The sequence below is a fragment of the Argiope bruennichi genome, chromosome 1, assembly GCF_947563725.1.
Source record: "Argiope bruennichi chromosome 1, qqArgBrue1.1, whole genome shotgun sequence".
Lineage (NCBI taxonomy): Eukaryota > Metazoa > Arthropoda > Arachnida > Araneae > Araneidae > Argiope > Argiope bruennichi.
This window is the reverse complement of record NC_079151.1, coordinates 133,518,751-133,534,918: the sequence shown is the minus strand read 5'-3', so window position 1 is coordinate 133,534,918 and position 16,168 is coordinate 133,518,751. Positions and strand designations below refer to the sequence as shown.

General features: G+C 27.5%; 1 protein-coding gene across 1 annotated transcript in view; it reads left to right on the top strand.

Moving 5' to 3' along the window:
• Positions 1-16,168, top strand: part of LOC129961704 (nucleolar pre-ribosomal-associated protein 1-like) — a 53,889-nt gene that overhangs the window by 19,572 nt on the left and 18,149 nt on the right. Inside the window, exons 8-18 of the mRNA XM_056075249.1 lie at positions 5,903-6,098; positions 7,687-7,824; positions 9,098-9,265; positions 9,354-9,441; positions 10,463-10,692; positions 11,988-12,086; positions 12,600-12,804; positions 13,175-13,238; positions 13,366-13,433; positions 14,035-14,189; positions 15,673-15,885. Of these exons, the coding sequence (XP_055931224.1) occupies positions 5,903-6,098; positions 7,687-7,824; positions 9,098-9,265; positions 9,354-9,441; positions 10,463-10,692; positions 11,988-12,086; positions 12,600-12,804; positions 13,175-13,238; positions 13,366-13,433; positions 14,035-14,189; positions 15,673-15,885 (1,624 nt within the window). The remainder of the gene's footprint in view (positions 1-5,902; positions 6,099-7,686; positions 7,825-9,097; positions 9,266-9,353; positions 9,442-10,462; positions 10,693-11,987; positions 12,087-12,599; positions 12,805-13,174; positions 13,239-13,365; positions 13,434-14,034; positions 14,190-15,672; positions 15,886-16,168) is intronic.

Genomic DNA, 16,168 nt, shown 5'->3' with positions numbered 1-16,168 from the left:
TATACAAGGGACCTAAGTCGGGACGAGCCAACTGTTCCAACCTCAGTACTTGGACTGTTATGGAATACAAATGAAGATTTCCTTTTCTGTGATTTACAAAATACAGAATTTAATTTTGATGTTTGCAGTAAAAGAAATATTCTGTCAACGTCTCAAAAGATATTTGATCCACTTGGATTTTTATGTCCTGTGATAATATGTTTAAAACTCTTAGTGCAAAATATTTGGAAAAGAAACTTAGGGTGGGATGAAATTCTACCAGATGACATTCAGAAAAAATTCAAAACTTTGATTGTTGATTTGAAATTGCTGTCTGAAGTTAAGATCCCTAGATGTGTAAAGATCAATGGCTGCACCGAAGGACTAAGTCTTCATACCTTTTGTGATGCCAGCAAAGTTGCATACAGTACTGTCGTATTTTTGAGAAATACCTTGGGAGAGGAAGTCAAAATATATTTTATAGAGGCAAAAAGTAGAGTAGCACCTTTAAAGGTTATTACAATACCTCGTCTAGAATTACTAGCATGCTGCATTGGAGCTAGGTTAACTTCAGATATTAAAAATTCTATGTCTTTGAGAGACGTACCTACTTTTTATTGGACAGATTCTTCTGTTGCTCTTCATTGGATTCAAAAAGAAGATCATTGGGGTACGTTCGTGAATAACAGAGTAGAAGAAATAAGAAGTCTTTCTTCAAAGGATGCTTGGAAGCATCTCCCAGGCACTTGCAATCCTGCTGATCTCCCTTCCCGTGGTTGTTCAATCCAAGGATTTTTGAAATCGAGATGGTGGGAGGGCCCACAGTGGTTGAAACTTCCAGAAGAAGAATGGCCAGCGACAGACTCTGAATACAATTTTGAAGAGGTTTTCCGGGAAAGGAAAAAGAGGGTCGTAACTTTGGTAAACTCTACAGATCTGAATAAATCCTGGTATTTGTACAAGTTCTCAAGATATTCTAAAATTGTGCGAATGATAGCATGGATGCTACGATTTGTACAAAATTGCCGAAATCCAATTAACAAGATGAAAGATCTTTTAACTGTTGCAGAACTAGATGCCGCCGAAAGAAAGGTGATACAAATCGTGCAACAAGAAACCTTTAATAACGAAGATGCAAGATCAAAACTTAAATCACTCTGTGTGTTTAATGATTCTGATGGACTAATTAGATTGAAAACTAAAATTACTAGACGAGATGATGAAGAAAATTTTAGATACCCTCTAGTATTGCCTTGTAAGCACCCATTAGTGGAGAGATTGATTTTCGAACATCATTTGATCTCTTCCCATGCTGGAGTTCAAGTTGTCCTAACAGATATCCGTCAAAAATTTTGGATTCTGCAGGGCCGAAAAACTGTCCAGAAAGTGCTCTCAAGGTGTATAAGATGCAAAAGATATACAAGCAAGAAAATTGAATCAATTCCTGCGCCACTACCGGAAGATCGTGTACGGGAAGCCTTGATATTCGAAGTCACTGGAGTGGATTTAGCAGGGCCGCTTCATTTAAAGGATGGGGAAAAGGCCTGGATCTTGCTTTTTACTTGCGCTGTATATAGGGCCATTCATTTGGAATTAATACAGAGTCTTTCAACTAATGGATTCCTTCTAGGTTTTAGAAGATTCGTCGCAAGACGAGGGCGACCTAGGACTATATACAGCGATAACGGAACAAATTTTACTGGAACAAATAATTTGATGGGTTCTCTTGATTGGGACAAGATTGTCAATGAAGCCTCCGTCTTAAGAATTCAGTGGAAATTTAACCCCCCAACAGCTGCTTGGTGGGGCGGATTTTTTGAGAGCATGATTAAGATGGTGAAGAAGCTTTTAAGAAGAGTTTTAGGAAAGGCATCGCTTCATTACGAAGAAATGTTCACTATTCTTTGTGACGTAGAAGCCAACATCAATTCTAGACCTTTGAATTATCTATCGGAAGATCCGAATGATTTAATTCCACTGACTCCCTCAATGTTCATTCAAGAGACTACAAAGGTAGGAGTTCCCGATTTGGATACTTTGGATAAAGTAAATATCTCCAAGCGATATCAGTATCAACAAAAATTACGAGAGGACTTGAGGAAAAGATTTCGAAAAGAATATCTAAGCTTGTTAATCCAGAAGAAGCCAAAAGGAAAGGAATCTAGACAAGTGCAAGTGGGAGATATTGTTATAATTGAAAGTGATATCAAAAAGCGACTAGACTGGCCTTTGGGATTGGTAATCGAAGTGTTTCCTGGGAAAGATGGCTGCATCCGAGTAGTGAAGCTAAAAACAGCGAGTGGGGAACTTGTGCGTCCAGTGCAACGTTTATACCCCTTGGAATTAGACCATGACGATCCTGTGGGTGCGAGAAAAAACGAACCGGTTGCTTCGTATGAAGAAATCGAAATCCCGAGCTCGGAAAATAACGACTATGAAACAAAAACTAGAAGTGGAAGAAAAGTGGTTAAACCTTCACGTTTTAACTAACTTTTAAACTTTATTATGTACTTTTCAAATATGTGCATTTCATGTTTTGATTTCTAAATATTTTGAATGCAATATTTTGTTAATTTTGATTTTGTAACCTCCTAATTTAAAAATCAAAAGGTGGGAGGATGTTACGAGCGCCTTTGGCTAAAAACTAATTTTAACTTTAATCATACTAGAGCTATAACTTGCTTTTACAACTCTAAAATCAGAATTAACTGCGCGCGAAACCAATGTATGTTTTTGTATATGGCAACTAAATATAAATATAGCATGTAAATAGAATTGTAATTTAGTTAGATAATAAAATGGAGTCGGATTAATAACGAGTGGATTATTTCACATTACGATCCCACATCTTTGAATCTTATTAGCGGAGAAACGACTGAATGAAATGAAATTCAGGTAGAGTCTCAACAATGATCGTGATTTCTTTCACAGTGAACTTTTTAAATGTATCCATTCATTAGAAAATTTTTATTTGTTGGACCAATCTCGCCAAATTTGTTTTTTACTAAAGGGGGAAAAAATACTCTGCAGGATTTGGTATTCAAAATTTTTAAAGAAATAAAAAGTTTTTCAATTTTTTTTTTCACGGTTTTATATTTATTTATTTTAAATTTATTTTTCTGGTTTCTATCATTTTAAAACGGTTTTTTTTTTTTTTTTTTCTGTTTATAACTCTTCCAGGAAGAAAAAAAATTTCTCAAAGAAATCCTTCACAATATGCATAAAGATTTGTCCTGAGCAACGCCCAGCATGAAGTTTGAAGCATAAAATTTTGGAAGTTATTTTTTCAGATTTAGAGGGCCACTAAGCGGATTTCTCAAACTTTTAATTCGAAGCCTAATTAAAAAACGAAAAAAAAATTTTAACTTGTTTCCATCATAACATCAAAGCATATTAATGTACAAAAATTATTTTGACACCGTTTTAAAGTTTAAAAAAATAGCTTTTCAGTGGTAAAAAATTTTGTTTGATTAAATGGGTTTTTTTTTTTTTTTTTTCGGTTTTAATAATTTTTGAGAAATTAATTTTGGTCGCAGTTTACAACAATGATTTTTATTCTTTTCTTTAAAAAAAAAGAAAAGAAAGAAAAGCGAATAGTATACTTTAAATACATATTAAATGGCATATTTGGCACTTTTCCTTTCTTGTATTCAAAATTTAGAGAAATTATTGCAATCGTCAAAAAAAAAAAAAAAAAAAAAAGTCGAACTCGAGATTTTTACAAATCTCCTTGAATTTGAAAAACTCATTTTCGGAAAATGTCTATCTGTGACAAAGATAACACAAAAACAATTTGACCTGCCAGCGTCCTGGCATAGGGATAGCGCGTCTTCCCCGTGATCTGGGCGTTCCGATTCGGGCATGGTTGTTCTTCTGTGTTCTATCTGTGAAGTGTGTGAATGTGCACCTCTGTAAAAGGGGTTGTGCAAGCGAATGTGACGCATGAAGTAGCTAAGTCTTACCCTTGTCCCTAGTTGGCGCTACTGTAAAAAACAAGAGACGCTTACTCGGCTTAAATCGCTGACAGATCTGTCAGCGGACTAGTAAAGTGCCATAAGTAACGGCAACACAATTTGACCTAGACGGTTGAAACTTCGTATACGATCTTCTCACAAATTTGTAGGTTTCTATCAAATTTTGATTGTCTGTTTGTTTGTCAGGCTTTTCGAATATAAATTTGCAAAATAACTACAAAACGAAGAGAACCAGATAGATAAAATACGGTACACAGATTTAACATCTATCAAATTTTGAGCCAAATCCAATTAGGGGTTCGCCATATATCGGCCTGTACTTTCAAAAATATGTAAATGCGGGTAATTCAAAAATGCAATAATTTAAATATATCAAATTTGGTTTGTAATTTTTAGTCAAATTTTTATTTTGATCAATTAGAAAAAATGTGTTTAAAACCTAAATTCGATTTTCGAATACTTTCAACCGCATGCCAGCGATGAATCGTCAAAACACTAGTCAAGGATCAGACCATACAAACAGTAAAAATGTTTAATTCTGCCTAAGATTAATATTTCTTAACTATTATACACAAATGCCACGCAAGGCATTTTCTGGCTGTATGCGAGAAAATTTTAGGAAGACACTCCCGCTGATTTATTTTCGTTTCGCTTGTAAATACAGAACTGTTTTTAATTTCATGAATTTGTTTCCTTCGTTTATGAAAACTAGTATTTATTTGTTAAAGCATTTTCGTTTCTTCATAATATATATATAACATTTCTTCTGTAATTTTTTAAGAATTTTTACTTATAGGTTAAAAAGCAGGTTTTAATTAAATTTTAGGAGTGATAAGCATTAAAAAAAAGGGACCTTTACTAAAGATCGAAGTAAGAAGCAATAAGATAATTTCTTTTTTAATCTGATCATTTGTGAACGCTATTTTCTATTAAAAAGTGGTCTAGAAAACTCATTTAGAACTTGTCATTGTTCTATCATCAATTTCATGGCGATTTTGCAAGTCATACGATGATAGCCGTAGGAACGCTTTAGCTCTTAGCTTTGTAAGATTGCAAATAAAATTACTGAATATAATGAGTTAGGACAAGAAGAAATTTTTTTCCATCCCATCCATGTTGAATCTTATTTGTTGTTGCTTATATGAAAATCAAATAAAAACTTTTTGGTCATGCTGGGCTTCTACATCATTATCAACAGTTTCAGCAATGTATATATCTAAATGAATTGGTAACTTATTAGTTTTAAGAAATGTTGAAAAAGATCACAAATCTGTATTGTTAATCTTGTAAAAGTAGGCTTAATTTTTTAGTATTAATAGTATCTTTTTTTTTTTTTTTTTTTTTTCATTCGTATGATCATTTCTATGTTTTTGTCAAAATCTAAAATTTTACAATACAGAATACATTGTGTACATTTTACAATACATTGTGCAAATACAGAAATAAATTATTATAAAACTGGGAAAAAAAAAAACTTAGAAAACACTCAGTTTATATATGCATACTTATACAATGGTGCTTTTTTTTAATTATTATTTTTATTTATTTATTTTTTTTAATTATTATTTTAATAAGGTGTTTAAAAGTATTTAATTTTTGTAACAGTTTTCCACTATGCACCCTAATTATATTTTGCTTCACTTGTGTTTAATTTTTAAGCAAAAAGAAAGCAATTTTATATGTATGTATGTGTGCTGCATGTTTAATTTGCTTTCTTCGATAATATCAAAAACATATTCTATTAATTTTAAAATGCGCATTTATAATTTAACTAGAATTTTTTATTTTTTCATTCTAGAATTTTAGAGAATAAGTCTTGGAAAATTATCAGTCATGTACAAAAAAAATATTATTGTCCTGTCTATAATATGATTCTTAAATCATTATTCTTTTTTGTATTTTATATATATTTTATTTATCAAATAAGCATTCTATTTTTCTATTTTTAGAAATTACAATATTGTAATCACAAACATTCTGAAGTCTTTCACCAAACCTTTCTCGGATCCTCTAATGTCTAGCTTTGTTATATCTGTCTTACAAGCTTGTCCAGATCAACTAAAACAGTATTTAGTTGTGTTCAAGGATAGTTTTGTGCCAAGGCTTTCTACATCATGGCTGAATGTTGTAGATTTTTTGGAAAAGGTTTCTGTTTTTATTATTCTTTGAATTTAAAATTTCAAAAATGCAGAAGGTAAAAAGAAAAATTCATTGTTGTTATATAAAGCAAGATATTAAAGAAAGAAAAAAAAACTTATGACTTTATTTGGAAAATGATATTATAAATTTGCCATTATGCTCAAACTGTTAATGCAAGTGATCTTTTAAAATATTTCTCTTGTTATTTTCTTTTAGCTTCAAAGACTTTTTGGGATATTAGTTTCAATTCTACAGCATTATTTCATGAGAGAAGTCTCATAAAATACCTGAAATGCTTGAATTGAATGCTTTTTTTTTAATTTGATGCTTTTTTGCTAGCTCAGTTTTATTAATGATTAAGAATGACTATAAATAAAATTTTAAAAAGTAGAATTTGTTAATTAATTAAGATATGTCAAAAAAGTCGATTTATTTTTAAAGAGGGTTTTTTTTAATAATAAAAATATGGCAGTTCTATTATATAAGTGTATAAAATTTTACTATTATTAGGTGGCAAATATATTTTACAAACTGAAATGAGTCTCAGAATTTACTTATTAATTTTTATATATTTCTCTAGTTTCCATACTAATCCGTCATAGCTTTTATTTCTTTATTCAGTATCATTATGAGTTAAAAACTCAGCTGTAACTTAAAAATGTAAATGTAACCTTTTAAATTTATATTGAATCTGATGATCTGAAGTGTATTTAAATCTTGTATAATCGTCAATTTTAGATTGGCATTCTAGTTTAAATTTTTAATTAAATTATTTAAAATATATTTTATTTTCTTGCACTTATTATTTTGCATTTTTTACTGTATCCTGTTTAAATACAATGGACTCTTGTTCTATGTAAGCATATGTTCAGTACAATAGAAAATCATTTTATATTGTCGTGTAGAATTATCCACAGTCAAACTGGTGAAGGAAGAAACCTTTCTTCACTCAATGTAAGGAATAAGCATTCAGATGATTGAGTTGCCATAAGCTTAATAGCAGCTCCATGTAAATTACTAAAAAATTAAATATTAAAATTATGTTAATCTGCATACATAAGGAATTTTAATTTACATATATTCGAAACTAAGCCTAACTAATACAAACAACCTTAAAAATCTTCTCTCCGGCTTGAACCATCGACCTGACGATATGCAGCCAAAGATGTATCCACTAAGCCACAGCATCACATGCAGAATTTGTTCAAATGTGACTATATTATTAAATCTTGTATGAAATATGTATACCATTATGTAGGACGCGCTTATGCAAGTTCAAACAAGTCTAATTTGTAACTGTGCACATCACTGTTCAGAGGTTGCTTTTAAAAAATAACTATCAACTTTACTGTTTATTTAAAAACAACAGAAAATTCATGCAAGTGCTTTTCTTTAAAAAATAAAATCAAAAACTCTGAAAATTATAAATTTATGTTTTGCATAATATGAAAATGTGTTTATGAAGCTATATGGCAGCTATTCTTTAAACAAGAATCTATTGTACTTTTTATGTGATGCAGTTCTTATAGGCTAATGATAATTCTTCTTTCAACTTTTTAATTAATTTATTTATTTTGTTTGATTTATTTTTCAGATTTTAAAATCCCAAAATATAGTTACAGTGCTGTTTAAGACAGAAGCTAAAAGACCTGTTTCTGCATTAGTGAGCATAGCGAAGACATTTTGTCTACTAGATGTTTTAATAACTTCTGATATTTCTGAAGTTTTTGTTGTAAGTAATTTAATTTTTTCTGATTAAATTTTATAAAATGACTAAAAATGTTTATTTTTGTATTCCTGAGATATTAAAGTATTTATTGCAGTATAATGTCTTTAGTATATTGTATAAAATTCCAAAATAAATACTATTGAATTTCATTTCTAAATGCAATAAACTATTTAATTTAGATATGCAGTATAATTGTAGATAAAATATTAGCAAGATTAAAATTTTAAATAAATCTTTTATTATTTTAGAAATAAATGTAATTTCATCATGTTTATGCTCATAAGATATTTGCTTTGTTGCAAAGTGAAGAAAAGTAGTGTTATGAAAAAAAAATTAGTCTATTGTCATTACAAACAGATATCAATTTAAATTCTGCTGATTTTCTTCTTAATTATGAGTGCTCAGATTATTTTTCACTGGGTATCTTAGAAAAATTGACTAGAGCATGAAATTAGTAGGAAATTAAAGGTTAATGCAGTAATCGATATGGCTGCAGCGATAATTTTGGTGGAGGATTTCTGTTTGAATTTTGATTGTATTTGCCTGGTCATAATATGGGACATTGCAGCATTTGCAAAAGGGGGAAATACATGCTGTAAACTACAAGTCGTTGTTTTGAAGCATTGCATTGGCATATTTATTGTTTTGGATAATGAGAAGTAAATGACTTCTTATAATAGCATAGTACAATTCATTTTTCGTATTTTCGACAAATTTTTGATGTTAATGAAGATTTAGGTTAAACTTTAAAACCATGCTTTCAAAAAGTAATGTTGTAGATTGTAAATAGTGTGTACCAACTGACTTAGATCATTTAAAAATACTAATTGAATTTCTTTTAAGTGTTGAATCAATGTACCTCTCTTTGCAAATGCATAGTTATAATTAATGTGCTTTTTTTTTTTTTTTTTTTTTTTTTTTTTTTTCAAGCAGTCATAACTCATATGCATCAGTTTGAATTCTTTAAGGCTTTGACTAACCTTTATTTTAATTTGTACTTGCCCTCAATTATTCATGAGCTACATTATTATTATTATTTTGTAAATAGTTTGTGATGCAGTTTTGTATTCTTTTAAAATGTATTTATGCTGAATTTAGACTTCTATATTTATGCATCAGTAAATAATTGCATCGTTAAAAAAAAAAAATGTCATAAAGAAAATATTCAATGAAATGACATTGATCAAGACTAATCTTATTGCTTTCATTTTTTTTTATTATTATTATTATTGTTGTTGATAATTTTTCTGATTTATTATAAGTATTTACATTGCAGAGTGGACACCGTGTTTTGTGCTACCATTTGAGTCGATTTTTGTTGAGTATTTTAACTCAAATAGAGGCTGTTGCAAAGTTTTGTGATCACCCAGACTCAACAAACATTCCTTATGAAGCATCTGAGTTGTTAAATTTCAAACTTTTATTTCTATCACTGGTGTTCCCAGTAAGTTTTTTTAATGTTTTTTTTTTATTTTGAATTATATATTTTATCTTAAATAATTGCATAAAATTCAGTATTCTTTAAAATTTAGTGTTTTCCTGCTGCGGACAAACTTCAGAAGTACTGGCATAAAATAACTTATGAAAATTCAGAAATTCTTCAAGATGAAGCTGTGAAAGGTAACAAGACACCTGTTAAGCTATCATAATTTGTTTAAAAATCATTTGCCATGATATTTTCTTCTGAATTTTTTGTATTTATTCTTTTTCAATACAATCACTCATTATTGCACAACCCCTTATTTAAAAAAAAAATAAAAAAAAAAAAAATCTTAATTTGGATTCAATTTTAGTTCCCTTTAAATGTATAAGATTTTTTTTTTTTTTAATTGTTGGTTGAACAGAAACCATTGAAAAGTCAAAATCAACCAAACTTTTCTCTGTAGAAATAAAATAAGTTTATTTTTAAAACTGTCCCACAAATGTAACAGTTTACCATTGGTTTTTTATTGTCTCATGCAAATGTAGAATTATGTTTACAGCATTAATTCTGCTGAATACTGTTCTTATAGTTTTAAATACTTAGTTGGTCTACTTTTTTTTTTTTTTTTTTTTTCACTAAGCATAAACTGTATCTTATAGCAAAAACTTAAAAAAAAAAAAAAAAAATGCAAATATTAATAATAAATTTAAAATTAAGTATTATATATATTGTAAGTGTTTAAAAAAAACTTATTCTAGATGTCAAACAGAATATTATATTAATGCTGATAAATATTCATTGAATTTGTGGATAATTATGAATTAAATATTTTTAAATCGCTTTTACTAAAAGCGAATTGAAACTTTCTTTTCTCAAACTTACTACAAAACAAATTGTTATTTGAAATCGTTTATATAGAAGCTTTAGGAAAATAACATGTAACAAATACTGGTACATTTTTAAAATCTGTGACCTTACTATCATTTTTCTTTGTAGATACTAAGCTGAAAAATTTCTTTCCTTGCTTGACTGTAATTTATTTTTCTTATATAGAACTAATAAGTCTAACATCTTTGATTGAATGCCACATTAAAATCAGTCAATATTCATGGTATTTTATTTTAATAAAAGAAGTTAAAAATTTCAAACATCCTAAAACTTCAAATGACATTTATTTTGCATTTTATTTATTCTAAAATATCTCCTCTGCTTTTACAGATCTACCAATTCCAACTTTTTCTGAAGAATTATCAACACTGATTGAAGTGATTAAATATTATAAAACATTCTCTTCTGAACTGAATAGAGAATTTGACTTTGATTTGCCTCATATGCTTAATGGTTTAAAGATATGCAGTTCTGTCTTATCCAGCTGTGATCTTAGTAAAGTCTATTCTAGTGTTATTGATTTTTGTTCAAAGGAGAATTCCACTAGTCTTTGGAATAAGGTAAATTACAGTGATTTTTAATTTGCTATATGAAAGTGCATAAACCAACAAGTAGATTTCAATTTGTTTTAATTGCTGTTATAAGATATCATTACAATGTTCGTTCATGGCCATAAAGAAAGAACATATATTGCAGTTACATTTGTATACATGCATATAGATTTTTTTTTCTTTCTTAAACTTTCATAGTGATTAGTAATAAAACTGTGACATATAAACAGGAAACTTCTATGTTTTTTCAGTTTACGTCGATTTGTATTTATAGATCAGGGTGCAAAATTTTTTAACTTGTTAACCAATAAATAAATTTTTGGTAAACTTGTTTCGTGATGGAAATTTTTTCCTTCTTATTGAGATAATATATTATCATATATATTTTCCACTTAACTACTGTTAAAAAATTTTGTAACAGAAAAAACTTTATAAGTTTGCCAGCATTCCTCTATGAATTCAAAAGATATTTTAAAAATTTACTGCATCTATTGCTTTAAAAAATTTGATAAATCACTAGTTCTAGTTTCAGCTGCAGATGGCGCAATTCTCAAACTTGGCATTATAATTTTTTTCAGTAGTAAAAGTATATGTAATAAGTTACTAGTTTTCTAAATAAATTATATCTTCTAAGAAAATGATAAAATTAAAAAATATGAGGTTTATAGTTTTGTTTCTAAGACTGTTAAACTTAATTTCAAAATCATTTTATAAATTTACTGGGAAGTGAGTATATTAATAATAATAAATTTGATACTTAATATTCAGGAACATATGGGTAATCATTAGCCAATTTGCAATTCAAACAGTTTGAATAACAGTTAGTTAACTATTTTTCATGCCTAACATTTAGGATCAATTTACTTGTTAGTCAGTTTATCAATGTCAGAATTGTAAATAGTTAGAATAATATTTCTATCATTTATTTTTAAAATATTTTTATGTATGGATTTTTTTTTTTTTTTTTTTTTTTTTTTTTTTTTCCTATTTGTTTAGCTTAATCAGAACCTTGTCATCATTTGTTGTACTTCAAGAATTTTTTCAATCCGTTAGTGAAGACAGATAAAAATATATATTTATAAAAACCATAAATGTATTCTGCTCATTCTCCCATTTTACTAATGTTAAAGTTGTATATTTTAATTAATGAAAAAAAAATCATGATATCTTACTTTGAATTTTTGCTATATTTATTATTTACAATTAATTTTTATAAAATGTGACATATAAATATTTAAGAAGTATTTTCCATGCAAATTTTAAATTATTTTGTTTCTTATAATTTGATTTCTCTCTATTTTTAGCAAAAAGTGTTTGACTCACCTCTACTTCTAATTCGTGATATTTATTTGGAGGCACATAAATCAAAAGAATTTTCTGGTGTGAGGGATATTTTATATAAAGTGAGTTTGAGTTACACATTTTAAAATTTTTTTTTTTTTTTTTTACTAACTTGCATCACTTTTGTTTCCCCATGTTTTTTTTTTTTTTTTTTTTTTTTTTTGTTCTTCTTAATGAGATTCTTACATGTATTATAATGAATATTATTATAATATCTGTGTAACCTAATAATCAAAATAGAAAAATTAAGTTATGATGATTTCGGTTAATCTGAAATCAATAATATAAATGCAGAATTTAAAAATATTATCCAAATATTTACTTAGAGTAAGTACAGATTTTGTGCATGAACAAATATATATTGTCATTTATAATAAATTGGATATCTTATGTGTTTTAGAACAAAAATAATAGGCAATGAATATTTTCCTAAATATGTAATACTAAGCAATTTAGTGTTACCTAAACTGTTTCCAAAATTTATATAAAGGGATATCTTTTTATTTATTTATTTTTGTAATTTGCTTATTTTTAAGTTGATATGTTCTCTTTACTATATGTTCATTTATTTTTAGATTCTTTTATGCACAAATGTTTTTGTTGGTTGTCAATGGGAAATTGATCTGTGGTTGGAAGCTCTGGAATGTGCAAAATCAAGACATATTCCTATAATTTTTGATTTTATCAATGAAACTATGCATTTGCTGTTGAAACAACAAAACATACATATTGGCGATCATGAAATGCCAGATGTGATTGGAATAAAAAATGAAAAAAATGGTAAGGTTAATATTATTTAATAACATCTTTCTTTATATTTTCAGAAAATTTTTATCCGTAGCATATATATTCAGTATGTATATAGAATTATAAAGATTGCAATTAATTCTGCCATAATCTTTCTAATGCAAATAAATTAAATTTTATTTCATTTTTCATTTTAGTCATTTTAAAAAAAGTCTATAAAAATATTGAACGTGGTAACAACTTTTATCAGTCTTTGCAGGGTATTTTTTTCTGAAATAATCCATGTTACAAATTAAATATTGTAGAATTTAATTTGCACTATTTAAATTTTATATGATGTCACACAAAAATTTAGTTTGTTATTGATTTTTATTTAATAAATGAATTTGTTTGTTATCCATAGATGATATTAATGAAAATAGTGCACTAGAAGATAATGAGGTCCTTTACATTGCTCCTGATCAAAGGTATGATTTTTCATTATATCTTGTATTTTGTTTCATTAAAATATTTCATTGTATGAATTTTTTCTATTTTGCCATCAACTTTCTTTTGAAATATGTATAATGTAAATATTTGTGTGTCACTTTCTAGAAGTTTCAGCAACTTTGTTGTAGCAGCATTTCAGACTCTACAGTCTTTACCAGAAAACAAAACAAAAGGTTCGTATATTTTAATATTGTATTAAAGTTGTATCTTCAATCACATATATAGTTGTGAAAAATGTAATCTAAAAATCATAATCCAGTACAATGGATATATGGTGAAACAGTGTAATAGGCTTAACAACAAATAATAGTCCATTATTCAATATGAACACACAAATAAAAAAACATAGCTGAAATGTACACAAGAATAGCATTTGCAATAAACATTAATGCACAACCAGCAAAATAATGATAATAAACAAACATAACAGAAAAAGCACTCAGAACTCCGCAGGACAGAAACGTTGCATGATTATTCTTCACATGAAACTCAATACTAATAATGCTGTTTTTTATTTATTTATTTTTCTGTATCGATATTCAGAAATATGATTAAATTATATGTGTCAAAAGTTGCAATCTAAAATTTGCTCTATTTAGAATCAGAATCCATAGTTTAAAAAAATTTTAACCTTGTTTGTTCAAATTTTACATTGCATTTTTAAATTAAATCCTTTGTATATATAAAACATATTTACTTATTTGTATTGATAAAAAAAAGAAGAAAAAAGAAACGACTTTTGAAGAATTTGTAAAATATGATTTCTTTTTATAGGTTGTCAAATGTTTGTGGAAAAAGCTCTGGATCCTTTAATGCATTATCAACACTCACCAAAGAATTTATTCACTGCTATTCAGCAATATAAACCTATGATAACTCCCTATTTATATGAATATTGGAAATTTCTTTCATCTGCAAGTGAGATTAAGGTGATGCCACATACTTTTATTATAAATTGCTGCTTCTTCACATAAAATGTAATGTTTATGGGACTGTGCTCTAAAGCTGCCCATTTCATAATGGAAAGTAATTTGATAGAAAAATATTTCATATTGTTATTAAATCATTTAAGTAGTGCAAAGTAAAAAAATATGAAATAAAATACTACTTAGGCATTTTTCCAAGAGATTGCTATAAAATAAATAACCGTAATTATTTTATATTTAGTGCTCTAACTTCAGATAAAAATTATTTAAATTTTAAAAAATACTGCTAGTTTGTTATTATATAATATTATAAACTGTAAAAATTTTAAAATTATACATTTATCATGAAATTGAGGAAAATCTTTATTTTATATAACCACTTTTGGCAACTAGCTGGTTGCCCACTATTGATTTATTTACTTTTAATTAAATCTCTTATGCATAATTTAATATTCATAATTATGATTATGTCAAAAAAACATTTTTAAGCATCAAATTGTGATATGTATCAAAGCTCTGTTATTTTTATAGCATATTATTTTCATTGTGTATGCGAACTATCCTTATAGAGTCAAATCCCATAATTTTATAATGTTATTAACCCTTTCAATACTGGTCCGGCCCAAATGGCTGTGTAAATTCTGTTCTGGCAGCCTGGTTTCTGTTTCAAACAGATGGAGTCAAGTTCAGGATGTAAAATGAGTTATCATCAAGGATATCTTAGCTTTATAACTTGCACCTCTCATTTGAAATAAATACCTACTTGCTAGGATAGAATTTTCTCAGCTGGGTCAATAGTGAATGGGTTAAAAAAACAACCATCTAGTTAAATTGTCTTTTAACTTTCAATATACTGTAATTTCACTTTCTTATTTTTCATGTAAAGTACATAGATATTAAATAAAATCTTCCTTCCTTAAATTTTAATAATAGAAAATTATGCAAGTAAATATTTGGTGGGACAATGAAACATTTTGAATTTCAGTTCATCTTTGTGATACGAGCTTGAACAAGAATTGCTCTATGAATACTTCTCATTTTAGTCTCCAACAACTTAATTGAAAAATTGATAAGGCATAATAGCTTGGAAAAGACATTTCCTTATTAAAATGCATTTATTTATTAACAGATATCTGATTCATCATTTTTGTGCTACTGTGGATTTTTATAAAATTATGTAATAATTTCATTATAAATTATATTTGATGGTAAAGTTCGATAAAATCCAATAAATAGCTGTTTGTTACACATTTGATTGAAATTTTTATATTCATTTGTTTGCCAGTTAAAAACAAAAAACAGATTTGAAAACTCCAGTAGGCACTATTGCAGGCCAGTATTTTTACTGATAAAGATCATAGACTACTTAAAGATCATAGATCATAGACTACTCTGTGTATCTCAACCTTATAATTTTATATTGCTTGTAATATTTTTTTCTAAAAAAATTAAAAATGTAATCATTTTGTTTTCTTTTTTTCATCAGGTTCCTTTTGAAAGTCTATGCTTAGAAAATTCTACTTGCACTCTGGATATAAATGATCATTTAAGACAAAATTTTATTTCAACACATTCCTCATCTGTTAAACTTAGTTCATGCAATTTAAATAATTTATGTGAAAGTTTGAATGGTAAATCTATTCAAAGAACAGTTTGGCAGCTACTTGCTTATATAGATTTTGAAGTCAAATTCATTTTAGTAAGTAAATTTTTGGTTTTGATTTAGTAAAATATTATGCCTTCTTTTTGGATAGAATTCTTAACAAATGAAGCCTTTTATTATTTAATGAAATATTTTTATCTAGATCTATTATATATGTTGCATGCATATTTTCTCTTGTTCCTCATACTATTTAGAAAGAATGACTTTTTTTTTTAATACTTTTTTAGTATGTAGATTCACTGTATTATTTGTAAATTTTTCTGTTCTTTCTTTATAAATTAATAACATTATATTTAGTCATTTATTTTATTAGAAAATA